General features: G+C 38.1%; 1 protein-coding gene across 1 annotated transcript in view; it reads right to left on the reverse strand.

Annotated features, from left to right (window-relative positions):
- Positions 1-1599: 1599 nt before the first annotated feature.
- The window catches only part of mew (multiple edematous wings), a 509649-nt gene continuing 497693 nt past the window's right edge, over positions 1600-13555 (reverse strand). The window contains exons 10-11 of the mRNA XM_067784699.1: positions 10449-11156; positions 1600-10366 (exon numbers count right to left, since the gene is read on the reverse strand). Coding sequence (XP_067640800.1) covers positions 10124-10366; positions 10449-11156 — 951 coding nt within the window. The 3' untranslated portion in view covers positions 1600-10123. The remainder of the gene's footprint in view (positions 10367-10448; positions 11157-13555) is intronic.

A 13555-nucleotide genomic window follows, 5' to 3' on the forward strand; every position in this document is an offset into this window, starting at 1 on the left:
GGAGGCAAAGTAAATTCCACCAATTCTCCGTGGAGAAGAATGTCAAGCCAAAAGAAAATTTTCATTGATTTCGATTAACTGTCATGTTGTACTACAAGGCGTTGTATGAAAAATTATCAAGAAGAAGCAATAAGTTGTTGTGATAACAACACCTGGTACTGAATGCGCCTTGGCATTGTATGGAAAATAATCAAGAAGAAGCAATCAACTGTTGGGATAACAACACACAAGGCGAATCCATACAAGGTTTCAATCAATTCGCCGTGCCGAAAAATGTCAAGTCAAACGAAAATTTTCATTGATTTCGATTAACTGACATATTAATGCACAAGGCGTTGTATGGAAAATAATCAAGAAGAAGCAATCAGCTGATGGGATAACGACACCTGGTAATAAATTCGCCTTGATAACACCTGGTACTGAATTCGCCTTGCGATTAACTGACATCAAGGCGAATCCATACCAGGTGGTGGCAAAGCAAATTCAACCAATTCGCCGTGCTGAAGGATGTCAAGTCAAAAGAAAATTTTCTTTGATTTCGATTAACTGGTATATTAAAGCACCAGTTGTTGTTATCCCCTAAGTTGATTTCTTCGTCTTGAAAACTTTCCATACAATGTCCTGGTCACAGAAAATTTGCATTGACTTCGATAAACTGACATATTGTTGTACAAGGCGTTGTATGGGAAATAAGCAAGAAGCAATCAGCTGTTGGGATTACAACACCAGGTACCCAATTCGCCCTGATTGGTACTTTTTAAGATACTTTGATACTCCAACTTTCGGTGCAGTACGATTTTGACATTAGTCCATCGATGTACAACGGCAAAGAATATGGAACTGTTATTTATATTTGTAGGTATGTCACCGTGTTGCCACCTTGTACGGTTCCGCCATGGACCACAAGGCATTGTATGGAAAATAATCAAGAAAAAGCAATTAGTTGTTGGGATAACAACTCCTGGTGCTGAATACGCCTTGGTAGACATAATAAAACCCTATGAAATAAAAATGCATTTTGTGAAATATTTACATCTTTATATTTGTTTACTATAGACAAATATATTTCACAATTCTTGTCAAAGTTTTTACCCACTACTTAAAAAATAGTTTTTAAAAAAGTGTATTAAACAAAATCCTAAGCTTATGCGAATAAATTAAAAATATGCTAGGTTTAAGTTTAAAAATACGTCTTAAACAAACTTTTTTTTTTAAATAATTATAAGCCAACGGTTATATATGCATATAATATATTATTTAAATTCTATACATGTTCACAAGGCAACATATTTACATACATATATGTATTCTATTCCACAAACATACACTCTTCCTGCTCCATTAATTAAAAAAAGAAGTTCGAGCCTGATATCTTAATGACTAAAAGTTAACACATATATGGTGCCTTTCATGCCAACTCATCCTACTCATTTTTTTATCACCAATTTCGTTGAAAACTGTACAACTTTTTCTTTGAAAATAACTCTTTTACAAAACATTTCAATAATTTTTTCCTGAAGTTACTTGGGATACAAGCGATTTTAAAATGCCTGGAAATTTTGGGCTGTCCCTATTCGTCCAGGAAATCAATTACAAGACTTTTTGAATTTTTTTGTATTTTTATAAATTATTTAAAAGCCATTTTTATTACAAGGCTTAAAAAAGTTTAAACACGTGCTTAAGACTGTGTTAGAATTTTTTAAAAATTCCCAAAAAACAAAACAAAAAATGAAAAAAATTGGTCTTTTCTCGTAATGGGACAAAAATAAGTTATACTTTTTCCAGTTTTCAAATAAATTCCATAATTTTTCACTGCATTGCTCGAAGCTTGTCCGATTGTTTCCTTCTTTTAATAATTTTTGATAAACTTTCTCAAATATTTTCAAAAACAATCCAGTGGCAAAGCGAACTCAACCAATTCGCCGTGCAGAAGAATGTCAAGTCACAAAAAAAAAAAATTTAATAGATTTCGATTAATTGACATCAAGGCGAATTCAATAGAGGTGGTGTTATCCCAACAGCTGATTGCTTCTTCTTGATAATTTTCCATACAACGCCTTGTACAACAAAATGTCAGTTAATTGAAATCTATGAAAATTTTCTTTTGACTTGGCATCAAGGCGAATCCAAACCAGGTGGTGGCAAAGCGAATTCAACAAATTCGCCGTGCAGAAGAATGTCAAGTCAAAAGAACATTTTCATAGATTTCGATATGGGGCCTTCCATGCAAGGCTTTGTATGGAAAATTATCAAGAAGAAGCAATCAGCTGTTGGGATAACACCAACTCTACTGAATTCGCCTTGCTTGGCATTCTTCTGCACGACGAATTGTTTGAATTCGCTTTGCCACGACCTGGTATGGATTCGCCATGACTGACATATAGAACAAGGCGCTGTATGGAAAGTAATCAAAAGGAAGCAATTATCTGTTGGGATAACAACAGGTACTGAGTTCGCCTTGTTGTATAGATTCGCCTCGATCTAAGTTTTTTACCTCTTATTCCCTTTTTGGCACAAAATTCACACAGTTTTAAACAAAATATTAATTGTTAACAATTGATTTTTAGAGTCTCTTCCAAATCCATTCGCAGCGCAGGCCGACTTCTTCAATAATTCAACAAATATTTAACAGGACGTTGAGGAATGAATTCGAATTTATTGCATAATGTACACGTTACCAGGCGGTCGAGAAGACGGCTCTAAGCATGACAAAAAAATATAGTTAATACCTCGAGCTCGATTCGAATTTATGATCTTACAAGTCAAAAGCCTGACAAAACAACAAAAACAAAAAAGTTATTAAATAAAATACCGTATTTTTCAAATTTCGTACCTCATGAGTTTAATGGAAGAAAAAATCGTAGAAACATTTATCGAGGGAAAAAAATGGCGAAAATCGCAGCGAAATCAGTCCTGCGAAGTACATCGGTAGACAGCGTTGGCATGGAAAGTCCCATATACGCTTATATTAAAATAAGGGTGTTAGAAATATTATACTAAACAAAAAGTACATACATAGAAGTTTACAATTTTTAGTACAAAGTTATGGCTAGCAAAGAAGCACCGAAATTCAAAATGTCTGCAAACTATGACTTCAAATTTTTTTAAGTATGTACTTCTTTTCTGATGAATATTGAAACGATTTTCCGTCATCTTTTGTCAAATTTGGTGTGAAGGTGTGAAGTTACGCATCGAATCCCGATCTTTTGCGATCCCAGGATTTGAAAATGACATCCCCCGGGATTCGGAATCGGGACTCGATGCTTTAATGTGAAGACAAATCGGATTTGGCATTGTATCGTCTTCGGCTTAATTTTGCTTTGCTGGTGATCAACCGTTTTAATTGCGTGACAACTGCATGCAGATTAGCCCATTAGGCCTTATTACATTCACGACGGCGACTACAGAGCGACATGTGTCAAAGTATTTTTACATGTTTTTATAAGGGCCGTTATTTTCGTGACAGAGCAACACGACAATCAATCCCAATGCCGTCATAGCCAGATTAAACGTAATTCTGTTATTGGGTTCTGACAGTCAGTGACGTTCCTTTTATACTGTCAATAAAAACTAAAATAGAATTAAATAACAGACAATAAAATCTAAAATCATTCTTTCGAGCGTTTTTTAAACATAATTAATATTTTTTTGTAAATTTTTCGCTTCTGTTTCCTATAACTTATATTTTGTTGCCGCGTTCAAAGTAATCAAGTAGGCAATAGCCATCATTCAGTGCATTTTCTAACTCCGTATCACGATCAATTCTCACGGAAATGTTCTGGATCATTGGGAAACTTGGGAAGCTGAGGTTCACATATGTTTTATGATAGGCAGATGTCGCCTTTGTGTTTCATAACTCCCAAGCAGCGACATTTTTTTTAAAAAAGAAGGTCTATAAAAGACAGCATTGCCAACTTAAACACAACAAATAAAGAAATTATCTGGTTCACAAATTGAGCCAGACTTCTATAATTGATCTGGCTCAGGATCTTTGCGACGGCATGATGGCTAATCCATGGCTACGTTTGTAGTCAAACTTCGCTTTATCATGGCTGTGGTCTGTAGACGTCGTGTTGAATGTAATCAGCCCTATTGTTCACAATTTTAATAAAAAATCTTAATTTGCAAATAATGACATTTTGCCTTACGATGCTATTTTTTTTGTACCACAACTGTACGTGCTTTTACTTGTTTAAACATTTTTTTCGTTTTGTTTTTTCTTTTTAAACCTTTCATCAAAGATGTAGCTTCCATCTGATATTAGTTATTGTTTTTTTTTTGTTTTATTGTTTGTGTTAAAGTTGTTTTTATTAAAAGTTTTTACATTCATGGCATTTTCTTTGATTTTAGTAATTTATTTAATTTTTATTTAAGTTTTAATCGCAAATGAAGCGTCGTCGTCTTAAACATAATTAATCATTAATGTTGAAAGTTGCATAAATACATTTTACAAAATTTCAGTTTTTTTAATTTTAGGTATATTTTATACCATGTTTCCACCAAACACCGTGCTTGCCAACTGTTTTATGCAAATAATCTCACATAAATGAAACCTTTTACTTACGCCTTTGGATTATTCATACCGAGCTTAAAACGCGTCTTCAATACCGTCTCTGGTATTTAAAGACGTGTTTTAGCAATCGGTTGAAACTGGCAGGCAGGGAGTTTGGCTTTGGTCGAACCGTGGTATTAAACAATTTCTCATAAAAAGAGATTTGAATAGATGCAAATTCTGTTTGCATGAACTCTGAAAAATTCGATGTGCATTTGAGCCACTTTCAACAAAAAAAAATTCATGTACATATGTATGTTTGTATGTTCTTATAGATTACATCTCTATTTACATTCATGTCCTACTTGTATAAACTAAAATTCGAAGCAAATATTTCATTTACTAAAAATTTCCTATTTGAATGAATAAAACAAATTACTTTAAATGATTTAAAACAAGTGCATAGCAATACTGAAATAACAGTAACACTTAAAAGTAAGCACCGTCTTCATACCGTAGCGTATGATAAGTGTGATATATAACGTAGAAAGCGGGAGGGGTAGGTCTGCGTGTAGGGGATTGGCGATAGAAACGTGGGCAATTAGATGTTGCAACAAGTTGGGTGGAGCTGAAATTCTTAACAGGGCGTTTCTAAAACAACAGGGCATTTCTTCCAACGCAGATATTTCTCTTCCTTTCTTAGCTATTGCTACCAAACATGGGTGCAGATAGAAACACATTATGGACCGATGGCGAATCCTTTCAGCTTTATTTGCTGTTCTATATGTATAGCTACGTTAAGATCTTGCAGCTCATGATTAAAATTCAAAAATAATACTTCATGGCGACAAAGTTTGGTTTCCAATAGCTCTAAAAGTTCCTTACCAATTATTTTGAAGCAGATGGTGTTGCTTAAAGTTATTTGACAAAGCTCAAAGTCAGACAGAGTAGCATACAGGCAATTTCCTTTCCGCGCTGTCAGAAGCTCTTATCATGGGTCTTCTGCCATCTATAAGGCTCAACGTGCTCATAGGAAATTGTTTGCGAGATGTTCGGACGGGTAACTTAATTTTTTTAGTTACTGGAACGTACCGGATCTATATGCGTAACAAGATCAACAGCTGCTATGACACTAGCCAAAGCTTTCGGTACTCCCTTTGTCGTTAGGTTAGGTTGAACTGGTCGGTCCATGAGGACCTCACATAGGCTGAGTGAGTCCGCAGAAGTTTGATTACTTCGTCCTCTTGGCAAATACTAGAAGCTTTCTAGGATCTATGCCACTTGCTGTTTCTAGATCTGACAGCCGTATCACTCCTTATAGCTGGAGTCTTAGCCTGGCAAGCGCAGGGCACGAGCACAAAGTGTGTTCGATCGTTTCGTCCTCCAGCCGGCACTTCCTACATCTACTATCAATGACCAAGCCTAATTTAACGGCATGTAACGCCAGAAGGCAGTGCCTACTCAAAATACCCGTCATGAGTCAACAGTCCTCCCGTTTTAATAATAGGATCAACTTTGTTAGCCTAATGTTGTAAGACGTACACATGATCTTCGACACTTTGCAGCCCCGCGTTTGGGTTCAAGCCTTTACCGCTTGTTCGACCTCTCGCCCTCATTCAATCTAGCCCAATCTAATTGGAACATCTAAGGAGCAAGCTTCGAAAGATGTGCCGTTTTTATGTAGTTCATCCGCTTTTTCATTCCCATCTAAACCCATATGCTCTGGAACTCAATATACATTTCTTTGTCGTTAAAACAACAACGTGGACCTTCTCCAGGTTTAGCATATCATGGAAATATGGTAGATTATGTCCAATCAGTTTGTTGACGTTGGTTTTCAGTCTTTCGCAGAATACGTTATATAGAATCTAAAGTGCGATATTAAGCAGGCTGATTCCTCGTTAATAAGCGCGGCTTTCGGAATCGATTCAAACAATTCCAATCTGGAGCCGTACGCTCGATCAAATAAATTTTGCATACGATTTGATGTATGCTGTTTACCAACACTTCTACTCCCAACCACAGCTCGGCCATTAGTCCGTAATGCTGCCATTCTATCTTCGGCATAGTCAGGTGGCGGAACATATACTGCGTCGTCTGAATTGGGGTATCGGGATTGTCATTTCTTTCGCTATATAGCAATGAGAATAAATTTCCCCTTCAAAGCACCCTCTCTGTACGCCGGTTACCATAAGCATTCCCGTACCCATCTTTGGGCTTTAGTACTATTAGCTAGAATCTGATTCATGTTTTTTTTCTAACAAGGTGTTTCTCCTCCCCATTTGCGTCACGATAGGATTCATACACATCGCACCTTGCTGCGCCCGTACGTGTACCAAACCATCATTTCCAAGCAGCGGTACATTCGTTTACATTTCGCAGAGACAGGACCTATTGAGTAAGCCTCTCACTGAATGCACTCCCACTCCCTGGAGTGTATAGGAATGTGGCCGTACTGCTAGGAAAGCAGTACCAGTGTTACAGTCATGCTCAATTTCTACTCTTACACTTGAGTCCACGTGAGTGGGAAAAGTGCAAGATGCATTAAACAACCGGCGTAACATCTTGTTCACGGCAGAAAGTCTGGGATTTTTGGGAGTCATTCTGCCTTTAAAGCTCCCCTGAGTTTGTAGCGACTGTTCGCAATGAGAACTAGCTGCAAGCGGGAAGTCTGCTTTGGATTGGTGTAGTCATCTCTTTATTTCGTATCCGGATTGTGCGCTGTCCTTGGGGCTCGTTACCGAAAAACGCCTTTCAATGAGATAAATTGTAATCGACATTAAAAATAAATAAATAAATGTAAGGCGCGATAACCTCCGAAGAGATCTAAGACCGAGGTTCTCTTCCAATTTGCGTCGTGCTCCTCTTTTTTTACCTACAAAATGGCGGGATGCGACCTACTTGTTTTTATGCCGAATCCGAACGACATCTGCAAGACATATGAGTTTTCACTGAGAGCTTTTCATGGCAAAAATACACTCGGAGTTCTTGCCAAACACTGCCGAGGGGCAACCCCGCTTATAAACATTTTCTTCTAATTGAAAAAACTTGTTTCTAAAAGTTTTGATGTTGCTTTTCCCGGGGCGTGAACCCTGAATCCTCGGTGTGGTTGGCGGAGCACGCTACCATTACACCACGGCGCCCGCCAATCTGCATTGCTCAGCAAATTAAGACAAAGCAGCAACGTCAAGTTGCGCCAATGAAATAATATGTCAAAGCCCATAAAGAATTCATATCGGCACCTATGAATTCAAAGGTTATGGATGTGGAATCACACACATTGGTATTCCCAAATTAAAAACTTTTTAAGATGGCTTGGTGCTCGAAAACGCGACTAACGGACTTTGATGGGCGGCCGTCACAGCTAATTGTAGCAGATTTTAATTCAAATACCCAAATACTCCTTGCTATTCCCTCAACATTTTAAAGCAAATAGAAAATAACTAAAACGTGCTGGACTATAAGTTTGTTTAGAAAAATTATCTGTGAGAAAACTTCCTTTTCTAAAAAGTAGTAGTTAAAAATTGTATGTTGCACAGTGTTTAGTTTAAAAAAAATCACACTTTTAAATACTATTTTTGAAGCTAACATCTAAATTGAGTACTGTCTAAACTAAATATATACATACTTATGCGTATACACTAGGGTGGGCTAATAAACATTTTTTTTTTCGTTTGGTATTTAGAAAATTTTGCTCAGGACATTCAAAGAGATAGTTTGTAAAAATCTCAGTTTTTTAATTATATGTTTAGAGGAGCCTCATTGCGATTTTAGCTTTTCCATGCAAACTGTATGGCGGAGTTTTCCAAAAAAGTGTACCATGGCTCTAATCCTTAGTTCACAAATTACTAGCTATACATACTCTTATTGGAAATTGAACGATCTACAAAAAGATCTAACTGGATTTTTTGCTACCTTCACTTGTTAAGTAGTTATTTGAGGCTAAAGTTCGACCTCAAATTGTATGTGATTCCCAATACGATTTGTATGGTAATCCCCGCTTTGCAATAACAACCAACTTTCATAGTTAGTTTTTGTGACCTGTTCTAAACGGACCGCCGATAATGCCATTTATATTGTAACGAGTTTTTTGGAGTTCCTGGTAATTATGCACTTTCTGCTAGGGTTCGAATCGATGAACTGTCGAATAAATAACTCCAATATTCAGTGTTGCGAAATGGTCTTTATTTAGACTACTTTGGGAGTAGTATTTCACAATTATATTTCACTACTATCGTGTTTAAATCAAACTGATTGACTATCGCTTGCATCGCGCTGCTTTTATACTCTCAGTTAGACTTGTTTACCTATTTCTCCTAAGGTCTAGACTTTTCATGAACATGCCTTCTGGAACAGTTGTACCTCTTACTTTGTTATTTAGCTACATATATGCATGTGTATGTGTGAGTAACAGCTTCTGCTCTTGTCTGCTGACTGAATATGTGTATGTGAAATAATCTCTTCACTTCGAGCTACTGGTTATGTGTGTGGAATATTCTTCGTTGTCTTGTACATAAGTGTGGCTGATTGCTTTTTAGTTGTTATTAAGATTATTTACTAACATTATAGTGATGCTAATATTCGCCACAATATGGAAGAATAAATAAATGAAGCAGAAGGTAATTGGGAAAAAGTTGTATAACAGCAAGATGTGGTGATGGTCGAATGCGTTTGTAAACAGTCCGAACATCCCACTCCAAGGAGAAAAGGTTTTGAAGAGATTTACAAGGTATGATCGAAGCAGCTGTCGTCCTGATGTCCCAAACATTGCTTGAAAAAAATGCGTGAAAGCATTTAAAAGCAAATGGGCAATCCTCGCTTTGCAATAACAACCAATTATCATGGTTAGTTGTTGTTACTTTTACTCAACTTTAAAATAAAAAGCTGTCATATTTACAGGTTATCGTTTTGGGTGTCCTAATCAATATTTTCTCTTTACCGAAAGGAAAAAAGTATTTATTTTTAGACATACCCTGCACTGAATATATATTTAATATTTATTTATTTTTATTTCTTAGCTTTTGTTTGTTTTAATATTACTTAAATAAGTTCTTATAAAATTATATTCTAAATACAATATAAACAAGTTGCTGTGCATTTTATGCTAATTTTTTCCTCACGACCTAAATATTTTTTTGCAAAACCTCCTGAAGCGGTTTGTATTTGTAGCCTATTTTTAATAAATTTTATGCCTACATTAAGTAAAATGGCACAGACAATTACCACCCACAAAAAAAAATAATAATAATAAAAAATTAAGTTAAACCCATAAAAGCTACGTCGTACGTACAAATAACCTTAACGGACGAAAACCCCTCACGCACCGTTCACACTTGCCTACCAATGCGAACCCCAATCAATAACGGCACCATCTGTGTGCCCATTACTGGACCATGGATACCTGTAGTAGCTGCCACTAGCCATGCTAAAGCCATTTGTGTGGTAGCTGTTGTTATTGTTGTTGTTACAGTTATTGTTATTATTATTATTGTTGTTGTTGTTTAAATAAAAACTATTATTGTTGCAGGCAAGTAGTGACGATTCGGTGCTCTTTTCAACTTTTAGACAACATGTCCGTTGCGGTTGAGGCGGTGCCCTTTGTGCGAGATCCCACCCTACTGTCCCCTGTTGTTAGAAGCCACGTCCGTTACTCGTTGTATCATTGAGGAATGGTTTTTCTTCACTCTTCTTTACCAAATTACCGCTCAACGTAGGATCGGGACGTCGTCGTTTGAAGAAACCAAGACGCCACAGCACAATAACAACAAGCGCCAAAACGATGAGACCACAAATAATAGCAACAATGTATATCCATATAGAAGTGGGTGGCTCGCGTTGCTGATCAAGCAGTTCGGGATAGGCGCGTGTTTCCACCTGGCGATTAAAGAAAGAGTAAAGAAAATAATTAAGCAACACTTTACGAATATTAATAAAAATTAAGAGATATTTTCCTTACCAAAACATTCGCATCGGTTTGTTCCACCGAATATTCGAGCGGTATTTTAATTTGCGCTCTTGACATTATACGCACTAAATCAGCGCGTGGATATTCGGATACAAGCGTCGAGTTCCACAGGCGCGCTCTTATATGCACATAAGCTTCGGTTTTAGCTGGCATATTATAGATATCACATTGTATCTTTACACAGGATGCTGTCGCTTTATTACAATCCAATTCGACTATGTCACGTTTTCGATTTGCATGCTCTCCGCTACTGTCCATAAAACGTTCGGGTCGTATGATACGTTCTAATGTATTTCGACGTACACGATTCAAATAACGATCTACTTCGTCGTCATCGTCCTCTTCATGTAGACCCGGCCGCTGTGTTGCCTTTTGCTTCATATAGGCACTTTTTTCACTATAAGTGCTATAGCGACTGGGGAAGTATTGTGTCTTGTTTGTTGGTCTCATCATATAAGGCGCTGGTGCCATAAGCAGTGTATCAAATAGTTCGTTAGACTTCGTTTTTGATGTCAGCTTGAGTGGGTTGACATACTCTGGTGAGACAAAACACTCGCTTAGCTCGATATTTTCTACAATGGGCATAGCTTCTATGTAGAGTAACCATTTGTCTTTTTTGCTCTTCTCGCTGGTGAGCTGATGTGGCCAGTAAATGGTGAGTACGATCTTTGGTGCTTTCCATGGTCCATCGTTGTAGATCTGAAGAGTTTTAAAATGTAAATTAGTTTCAAGATACTGATAATTTAGTAGTGCTAGATTGGATTAAGTTAGGAGTGCGTGCATGGAAATTTCCTACACTTCCACTCGGAAACAGTTTTGTCCATTGTAAGTTCCCTCAATGAAAGCCGACTGGCGGCACATTTGTCCAACCAAATTACTTCCCAGTAGTCCTCAACGAACCACACAACCTCTGCCAGACTGTCGAAAGAGCCCGCGCCCGTTGAGTCGTCTTGTTTGTAGTCCTGGACATCGCCAGAGAAAGTGATGAATTTACTCTTCTTCCGCCACATCCAGACAGCATTTACAGAGGGAGCTTTCTGGTATGCGCCACCACCGGAGCATTGGTGCAATAGCGCAATTAATCAGGAGACAAACCAGCGGTAATTGCATGTCCTAGCCATCTCACTTGCGAATCCATTCTCTACAATATCGCTGTACCCAGTGACCCAGCAGAGGGAGACATTGCGATGATTTATGGAATCTAGCAATGGTCAAAGTCTCAGCACGGTATTCGACTTCATCACCTTGGATTCTTATGCCTTTAAGACGGCTTAGCTGTCTACAAAGACCGTTACACTCGTGTCGGGGGCCGTACTGCCCTGGAGTAGTAGTGCTAGTATAGAAGATATTATAACGTTCTCATGAGGGGGTGGGGGGTGGTTTTCAGCAGAACTAAGGAACCGAAATAAGGTTACATACGCGGTTAACGCTACTTCCCCTTATAAAAGATAATAAATCATCAGGTTGGCTGGGTTATGTTGATTGCAGTTATCCTTGATTTGGAACGTTATGACCAACGACATGAATGCAACCCCCAGCCGGTTAGGGAGCTTAGAATATACCCCCGACAGGTATGCCTCTCGCAAGAGGCGACTAATATAACAAATTGATTCAAGGGGTTGTGTAGCGCAATCCTTTCAAAGGATTGCCAGCGCAATATATAGCTTCTCCAACCCAATTGTCAACCTCAGTTACCCGTGGAGAATCCTGATTCTTTAACAGCCAAGGCTCTGGCGACCACAGGTTCCTCATGGATCTAGGGGTGGGAGGGCGGTATGGCCTTGAAGGATTCATGTAGTCATACTAAATTGTTCCCGAGATGGTCGGGCTAGTACCTTAATGGTGCTTGTTACCGGAACGTACCGGCTACAACAACAACAAAAACATGAATTCAAATTTAGTCCAACGCCTCTCCTCCTTGTTCCCAAAAAAAAAAAAAGACCGCCAGCTTGATGTATTAAGCTTGAGAAGGCGGTATACCTTAATACAATTGGCGCGAAAGGGTTGATAAGGGTCACCGTATCGATACCTCTTCTTCTTCTTGTAGCAATAGGAGTCTGTTCGAAGTCTTTTGAGGAGTTTTATCGGTGTAGATGGTCCTTATTATTCCGAAAAAGATCATCATTAAGGTACTAGCCCGACAATCTGGGGAACGATTTGCTATGATCACATTAAACCTTCTAGCTCATCAGCAAAAAAAGACTGGATTATTCTACCTCGTCCTTCTCCATGCAGCTAATACAGCTGGGGTGGTCCATATTGAAAATAATGGAAAGGGAGTAAAAGGAAAATCATAACAAACGATAGAAAAGTAAAGAAAAGGGGAAGAAAGAAATTCGAAGGAAAAGAATGCAACGCAAATGGAGCGAAACAAATAGAAAACGGAACAGGAAGTACAACCGAAAGGGAAAACAGAACAGGAACTGGATTTGAATCCGGACACGGTACTATCAACATAATATAAATGAATAACCGAATCAAAAGTGAAAACGCAACAGTATGTCGAACTGCAGCTTGAGCCAAAATCGACGTCGATACCAAACTCGAATCGATAGGGCACGTGATCAGAAAACGAGCCGCATGCAATGCAGACTCGAAACATGTTGTTCCCTATCCTTATATATCAAACTCTTCTAATTACTTTTCTCGGCTTTTCCTCGCCTCTGAACACCAGCACCCATTCAGCCTATGTGAAATTCACACGGGCCGGCAGCATCTTCCTCACTCTCTTTCTCTTCATTTACCTCAGCGAATAAATAAGATTTTTAGAAGATTTTGTCCATTCTTCGAAAAAAGAATGAATTCCGTATATTAAACTATGCTAGCGTTCTCCTTTACTTTTTCTCTATTCCTATTCCTCCACTCCACTTCCCCTGTCATTTGACACTGCCCTTCCCATTACCTCTTCCTTTTTATTTTTCCTGTACTTCTTCTCTCTCTCTCACTTTCCTTCATTCTGTCCTTATATCTACAACTCGCTCTTGCCTATTACCCTCTACTCCTCTGCCTCTCACCCCACCACCGCCCCTATTTATATCACTATTTCTTCACAAAGCCTCTCCCTCCTCATCCTCACCTTAACCAACTCGGTTTCGAGT

Source organism: Eurosta solidaginis, chromosome 4, assembly GCF_040869045.1.
Source record: "Eurosta solidaginis isolate ZX-2024a chromosome 4, ASM4086904v1, whole genome shotgun sequence".
In the NCBI taxonomy this organism is placed as follows: Eukaryota; Metazoa; Arthropoda; class Insecta; order Diptera; family Tephritidae; genus Eurosta; species Eurosta solidaginis.